Source organism: Limulus polyphemus, unplaced genomic scaffold (assembly GCF_000517525.1).
Source record: "Limulus polyphemus unplaced genomic scaffold, Limulus_polyphemus-2.1.2 Scaffold7947, whole genome shotgun sequence".
Taxonomy (NCBI): Eukaryota; Metazoa; Arthropoda; class Merostomata; order Xiphosura; family Limulidae; genus Limulus; species Limulus polyphemus.
This window is the reverse complement of record NW_013673557.1, coordinates 8,598-16,727: the sequence shown is the minus strand read 5'-3', so window position 1 is coordinate 16,727 and position 8,130 is coordinate 8,598. Positions and strand designations below refer to the sequence as shown.

The following is an 8,130-nucleotide window of genomic DNA, read 5'->3' as shown; positions in this document are numbered from 1 at the left end:
TTACATATTTTTGTTTTATATTAGCTGAACCAAACTTTGCTATATCACTATAAAGTAAAACATTGTACTTACATATTTTTAAACTATATTAGCTGACCAAACTTTGCTATATCACTATAAAGTAAAACATTGTACTTACATATTTTTTAAACTATATTAGCTAGACCAAACTTTGCTATATCACTATAAAGTAAAACATTGTACTTACATTTTCCAAAATTAATTTTTTTCCTAAATGGTAGAGCTTCAAGTCCTTTTATTGCCCCAAATCATTTTGACACTGAATGAGAAGAATGTTGATGTTATATAATGTAGTTTAATTTTTTTTTCTTAATTAGTAATTATTCTAATATGGAAAATATGTCTTTTGTTGTTTTTATTTTATATTCGTGTTCTACTCGTTGTTTTTCTGGTCCCCCCCCCCTAAAAATAGTGTCGAAGGGAAGTTATTTAAAAGGTTTTTGAAGACTGCTATTATCTACGTATTGAAATTATTGGATGACATTTAAGATAATCAGTTTCATATATATATATATGCACTTTCCAGACTGGCCATGTGTCAATACTCCGTATTTTGGCTTATAACCAGGTTAAAGCTTGTTACATTATTAAACCATATGAGCTGTAAAGCAAATAATTGAAGAGCTGCTTAGATGTATTTTTTGTTTATCCAGGTTTTTTGTTATAAATCGTGTATTTAAAATAAAAGTCCTAACTTGTAGTGAAATAAGTCCTATCAGTATAACCCGTCAAATTTGTGTTTAATAAAAAAAATAATCGTTCGTAGTAAAGTAGTAATTTGCTGTTACATAAAACTACTTAATGGGAATAGTTAATAAACACAAGGTATGTAACAGAAGTTTATAATTATAATGTTTACACACACTGATTTTTGAGTATGTTTTATAATTATAAACATAGTTTCTTTAATTTTAAAATGATTCAAAGACTGTTTCGTTCAAATTTAATATTTTTTAAATACTAATGATCTGTGAAGTAATTTATTGGGCTTCTCGTGTGAAATTTTTGTATAAAGAATTGTTTTTTGTTTTATGCAAAGTTGTGAAAGGCCCTTTGATAATTTTTAACTTTTTTTTAAACAGTTCATTAGCAAAACCTAATTGTTTCAATAAAAACCCTTTCTCTGAGAAGACTACATATGGTTAAGTTCTAACTCTTTAAAATTACCGTCAAAATATAAAGCATACTGAATGAAACAAGTTCCATATGAATGCATATTTGACTGTTTATAATTTGATTTGTTTCAAGTCTTCTGAGTGAAAAGCAGATATTAATCAATCATTTTATCACAAGATTTTATTCTTATTTTAACTGTGAAAGTTAATTAATTACTGTTTTTCAATTATGTGTTGTAGGCTTAGTATGGTCTTTAGGGGCTAGATATATATATATATATATATATATATATATATAGGCTGTAATTTATTACAAAATATATAAAAAGATAGTATTTAACATTGTGGATCAGGATAGAGCATGGCTGTTTTACTGGAAGTTTTTATTAAAGCAGTGACTGGCTGATAAAAAGAAACCTTACAGTCAAGTGAACCCTATTTCAAATATCAGTGAAAATTGAAAAGCTGCATTCCTCATTTATTATCATTATACTGTTACTTTTGAATATTTTTTAAAATACAAGTATAATATTCAAAATCTTTAAGTCTGCATGTGAGAAATAATCCCACAAATTTTTTTGTTTAGTGCAAAATCTTCTTATTAAACTATTTAGTGCAAGCGATTATGCAAAAAAAACAACAAAATTATAAAAAATGACCCACCAAAACTGTAGTTAGAGAGCTCGCAGGAAAAGAGTATGGAAAGAGCTGAAACTTTTTTAGTTTGTCCATAGAAACAAGTCGTATCTAGTTCTTGTTTCCAGGCAGCTTGGGGCCCGGCATGGCCAGGTGGAAAAGGTGCTCGACTCGCAATCTGAGGGTCGTGGGTTCGGATCCCAGACCCACCAAACACGCTCGCCCTTTCAGCCGTGGGGGCGTTATAATGTGACGATCAATCCCACTATTCGTTGGTAAAAGAGTAGCTCAAGAGTTGGCGGTGGGTGGTGATGACTAGCTGACTTCTCTCTAGTCTTACACTGCTAAATTAGGGATGGCTAGTGCAGATAGCCCTCGTGTAGCTCTGCGCGAAATTCAAAAAAACAAACAAACCAGGCAGCTTGTGCAGCAAGTATGTGTTGTGGGCTGATATGATATTACTTTCCATAATCAGTATTATTAATTTAGTTGAAGTTGTATGGGATGTTGTTGGGATATTTGCCATGCTGTTACTTTTTTTTTCCCAGTGTATGTTGGGGGGGGGGGGCTGCGTGGCTTGTTACACTGTAATATTTTATATGTGAAGCATTTACATTTTGATGCTTAGAAACTCTGTAAATTGCTTTGTATAAAGGTGTATTTCAAGGAATAAATATTAACAATTTAATCGACACATGCACAGCAAAATAATATGTTTTTATAAAATGTAAAAAGTTCCAATCTGAAGTCAGACCAGCTTTAAAATTGGGCACGAGAGTGATAAATCATTATAAGAAGAAGTAGAGGATCCCAATAAAATTTAGAAGCCCTGAGCCTCCATAAAACTGAATCTAGCCCTGGCTATAGGCAGAAGCAAATGTACATGTTTAGTGAATCAAACAAGTTCTGAAGAAAAATTATATCTTATTATATTGTACTAGGTTACTTGAGGTTTCACCGAACAAATTCAATCAAATTATTCCATTTTCTGTGGTTAAATGTTATTGGCTTAATTTCTTTTGTTATTATGCTGGTGTTTTTGTTATATATGTGTAAAAATAATAGCAGATTTGTGAATTTAAAGGTATGCACAAGAGTTTGTATACAGAAATTATTTGTAGTGTATCTAAAGATAAGAACTGATTCATAAATAGAAAGTTGTACAATAAACTATTGTGAACACTAGGACAAAAGCATGATTTAATTTTTGTGCATTCTACTATCGTGAACAATATGTTAAGAAAAATCATTACAGATTTAGTTTGTCATTGGACGTTATTTTCATATTCGAGCTAACTTTCTGGTTGATGGTAAAACTCCAATAAACTTCTGTTGACTGAGAGAATTTTTAAAAAAATGTGATTTTTCATTTCTTATAGGAAATTACATGTTTTTAGTTTTTTTAATATTTTAAAATAAGTATTGCTTTTTATCATTTATTGCCTATTTCAACTTTTAAAAAAATTATAAGTTCTGAAACATATTGATATGATATATAATTAAATGAGTGAAATATTGATTAAAACTAATAATGAATTTTTTCCAGTGCCTGGTGTACAAGAAAGCCCTAAAAATATCGGGAATTGCAGGAATTGACACTGGAACTGTTGTTAATCACATGTCTGTAGATGCTTTCAACATGATGATGCTCTTTTCAATGGGACATTACATTTGGGCCGTGCCTTTTAAGGTGTGGTAACTGTTCATTCAGCTGTAAACTTGAGGAGTAATTTTAATGTCAAGGGAAAAAAACCCACATAGTTTCGCACATATCAGAATAGGCCCATATGATGCACATACGTATAAAAGTTTATGTGTAATGTGGTGTACTTCTTTCTGGTTTGAGAAGCATTCTTTAATAACAGTTTATTCTGTAAATGTTTTTTACTGAGTCTAATACATTTAAGAATAGGTACATACATGGTACATACAAGGTGCTCATATCAGCATAGGCCCATATGATGCACATACGTATAAAAGTTTATGTGTAATGTGGTGTACTTCTTTCTGGTTTGAGAAGCATTCTTTGATAACAGTTTATTCTGTAAATGTTTTTTACTGAGTCTAATACATTTAAGAATAGGTACATACATGTACACATAATAGTTTTAGTCTTAAAAAAAACATTTATTTAAAGATTCTAAATCAAATCTATGTTATTTTCAATAATTTGTTTAGGTACTGTAATTTATTTGCATGTTAGAAAGTACTGTCAATGATTAAAAAGATTCGGTTTAAGATATATTGATGAATGTAATGAATTTTGCTTGTGTGAAGTTGAAAATGTTTCAAGAACATTTGAAGTTACTGTCACAGGTTTTGTTCATTAGGAAAGAACTTGTTGATTAAAAAATTATATGAGACATTATGTTAACAAAAAAATAGACATATTAGTTTCAAACTTCTGTTTGTATTGCTGTCTTAGTATGTGAATTTATCATAGATATAAATCTTCAAAGTTAGCTAAACCTTGTGAGATATTATTCAAATTACACCAGATTTTACTGTTAATAGAGGTGATTATCCATCTGATGATGTAATGTATTCTAATCATTATAGGTTTTAATTTTTTGGGTGGATCGATGTATCACATTAAGTGTTTCCATTGATTTGTTATTCTGGATTATCTATGTCAATCTGTATATTTTTTAGGGTATTCGAGTTCTGATGTGTGTGTGTGTGTATATATATATGATGTGCTGAACTGTGAAACTTTCTTCGTAATCACTCTGTACATATATAGTTGGTCTACTTTATGAACAGAAGTTCTTAATACATGTTAATAATTAATTGATACAGTACATGTATATATATGTAACAATGATTTGCATGATATATTACTTTTTTAACCACTTATCAAATTAGAAACGGTACAGGAATTGTACAAGTTTTACTCCAGATTTATTTTAATGTTTCAAGAAAGTTATAAAGAGTCAAACTTTGGATAAATCAATGTAATTGATTCCTTAAAAATTACATACTTTTGAGTTAAAAAATGTAAATTTTTTTTCAACAGTTAAGAACTTTTTTGAGTATCTGCCTACACATTCTCGAACATCTAGTAGTAGATTGAATGAAAGTTTTATTGTATGCCGTGCATTAAATAATGATCATTTTATGTTTCAGATAACCTTGCTGTTGATGCTTTTGTACATGCAGTTAGGATATAGTGCTTTAATTGGAGCAGCTACGATATATGTTCTTGCTCCAGTTCAATATTACATTTGCACTCTTCTATCCCGAATCCAGAAAGAAGCTTTGGTAAGTTTGATGATAGTTAATACTATTAAATTTTGAAAAGAAAATCTTTTAAAACTACATGATTAGTTTTTAAAGAAGATTAACCATGTCGTCATGTTTTGACAGTTGTGAAGTATTGACTAAATATAATAAAAATTCTTCCTGAAATAACTGTTTAGACATATATAACTTACCATTTAATTAGAAACTGAATCAAAATTGCTTTAAAAAAAGGCTTTGAAGAGAAAATAAATCCTGTCATGGTAGGTTTTTCAATTTTTTCTTTAATTTCTCAAAACATTTGAAAATAATTTATATAAAGCTTGATATAGCTGTCTAGCTGCAGCTATAGTGTCTAAGATTTAGAAATAATTTAAATATTTGTATGTAAATCTAAAGTTAATCTTATAGCTGTGTTGTGGTTGAGCTTCATTCCTCATGACTTGTGGCTCATACTTGCCAACTTTATAGATGCTTTCTGTGATAACTGTTCAAATTCAAACACCCTGAGTGTTGTCCTATATTGATAAATGTACGCAAAAAAAATCAAAGATTTTTAGAAATTATTTTCAACAAAATGTTTGTACATTTGGCTAATTCTAGTGGTCAAGGAAAGGATAAGAAGACAATTTTCTATTTGTTTACGTACAGCTTATGGTGGCTAGGTTTTGTGGGCTCCGTCCATTTTGTTTAATTTAAAAGCTCTGGGGCCTGGCTTGATTCACAATCTGCTGGGGTTCAAATCCCATCACTGAAAATGCTCACCCTTTCATCCTTGGAGGAGGGGGGGGGCATTATAATGTGATGTTGACTAGCAGACTTCCCTCTAGTCTGTAACTTCAAAATTAGGGATGTCTTGTGCAGATAGCTTTCTAGTGGTTTACCACGAAATTCCAAAAATAAATACACAATTAAACGATCTTTGTTACAATTTCTCTGTACTCTTCTGCCTTCAGTTATAATTGGATAACATTTATATTGTACTTCAAATTAAAATATACTCAACTAGTCATATTTTATATAGAAATAACAGTAGAAAGTAATTTTAATTATTTCATTGTTGTTGAATATTTTATCTGGTAATGAAGGCAAAAGTCTTTAAGATGCTCTCTAATGGCCATGAACCTTACGAGAAATATGAAAAACTTATAATAATTTATTTATTTTATTTTCATTTATTTATCTGTTTTTTTCCAATCAAGTTATAATTTTTTTTATCTTCATGGTCAATTTTGGATGGTTGAACCTTCCAAATCATAAGAATAAAAACACTGAATAATGGGTTATTCATTTAAATGTGAAATTAGAAGGAAGTTATGGCACAAGGAGATTTTTCTGGAAATTATTCGTGCGTGAATATTTTGCCTGTTAAATTATATATTAAGTAAAAATATAAGTTATCTAAAACTAGATGTGATTTCAGAAACTTAGGTTTACACTTAATGTAAAGAGCTAGTGAACACAATACTTAAACTGTGTTTTGTAACTAAATGATAAAATTGTACCCAAACTGTATTTACACAGAGCGGGACTGTTTATAGATTTTTCTGTTAATTATTGTATTGCATTAGGAAAATATTTACTTGTCAGAAATACAAAATAGCAGATGGAAAACACTAAATTAAAATTAAGAAAATGTTTTGGGCCAAGGCCCTTCTTCGGGTATTACTTAAAATCACTGTAAACACAAAATGAAAAGAAATTTGAATGTCAATGTAAGAATTCAATAGATTGTAATGCAGTTGTTTATTTATGAAAGTTAAAATTTTTTTTTCAATTATATTGTACTTTTTTAGTTTCTTTTTTGGTCATTGTATTGTAGTACAATTTTATTTTTCTCCATACATGGGAAACGTTTTTTTTTTAAGCAACCTGTTAAAGTCATTCATGAGTAGGAATTTAAAACTATGTGTAGAGTAGTGTTAAAGTAAAGTTTTCTCTTTGTTTTGTTCTTCGCTAAAATATTTTTAAGTGTTGTTTATTGTAGCTTTGGTGTGATTTAAGGAGCATCAAGGACTTAAAATTTTATCTTTTATTTAAAGTAAAAAAAATTAAATTATTATTTATTTATTTTTGCAGAAAGTAGCTGACGAACGTCTACAGCGAACCAGTGAGCTTTTGCAAGGGATTAAGCTTTTAAAATTATATGGCTGGGAAACGATGTATGGAAATCTCATTCAAAACGTCAGAGAAAAAGAGTTGAAGCTGCTGCGCTCAGATGCAATTTATGTGGCTCTGAACAGTGAGTGTTTTGTAAACGTTTAGCAAGTCTCAACATGAAAATATCCAAACTTTTTTCTCAAGTATTACAATCTGATTTTTCTTTGTTAAGTGCTCATGAATGGAGACTAAAGTTTAGTTTCATATTTTGTGATAAAATTACAGAACTGATTTTATTACTTGTAAACTTGGGTTAATTGAAGACTGTACGTTAATTATGGTATACTTAAAAGCAATTTAAGGATAGTTTTATGTAAGATTTACACATTTGAAGTTACCTTTGAATTTTATGTTTTACTGTTAAAATTCTGCTGGTGTTGTAAATGTTCTTCTTTATTCATGTTAAGTCTAAGATCTAGCTCAAATTTCACTGCATTTGTTCGTTTATTTCCAGCATTTCTTACACAAGCATCTTCAATTGTGGTTACTTTAGTGGTAGGTGAAGTTTGATTTCATTGTACTTTATATCCAACACGTGTAGCTTTCTGCTTGCTTAATTTGCCACCACTTTATATAATGTATTAAAAAGTATAAAAATGGAAAGGTTCTTTCAGTTATTAAAAAACATTAGAATTCAAATGCTTATAATAATCACTACAACATTTGTCTTTAAGCCACTTTCTCAGAATTCTTCTGATTTTGCTAAAAAAAATATTTATTTGTTGATAATGTTGGCCCTAGGAGAGCTTGATATTTTTGCCACTTGTAGTAAGAATTTGTACTGACCTATTAAAGAAAGAATGTACCAATGGGAACACTCCCTAAAGAAAGAATGTACCAATGGGAACACTCCCTAAAGAAAGAATGTACCAATGGGAACACTCCCTAAAGAAAGAATGTACCAATGGGAACACTCCCTAAAGAAAGAATGTACCAGTGGGAACATTCCCTAAAGAAA

General features: G+C 29.7%; 1 protein-coding gene across 1 annotated transcript in view; it reads left to right on the top strand.

Moving 5' to 3' along the window:
- The window catches only part of LOC106474996 (ATP-binding cassette sub-family C member 9-like), a gene marked incomplete at its 3' end in the record, with an annotated part of 27,966 nt that overhangs the window by 12,033 nt on the left and 7,803 nt on the right, over nucleotides 1-8,130 (top strand). Inside the window, exons 5-8 of the mRNA XM_013935692.1 lie at nucleotides 3,319-3,462; nucleotides 4,899-5,033; nucleotides 7,092-7,254; nucleotides 7,627-7,667. Of these exons, the coding sequence (XP_013791146.1) occupies nucleotides 3,319-3,462; nucleotides 4,899-5,033; nucleotides 7,092-7,254; nucleotides 7,627-7,667 (483 nt within the window). The remainder of the gene's footprint in view (nucleotides 1-3,318; nucleotides 3,463-4,898; nucleotides 5,034-7,091; nucleotides 7,255-7,626; nucleotides 7,668-8,130) is intronic.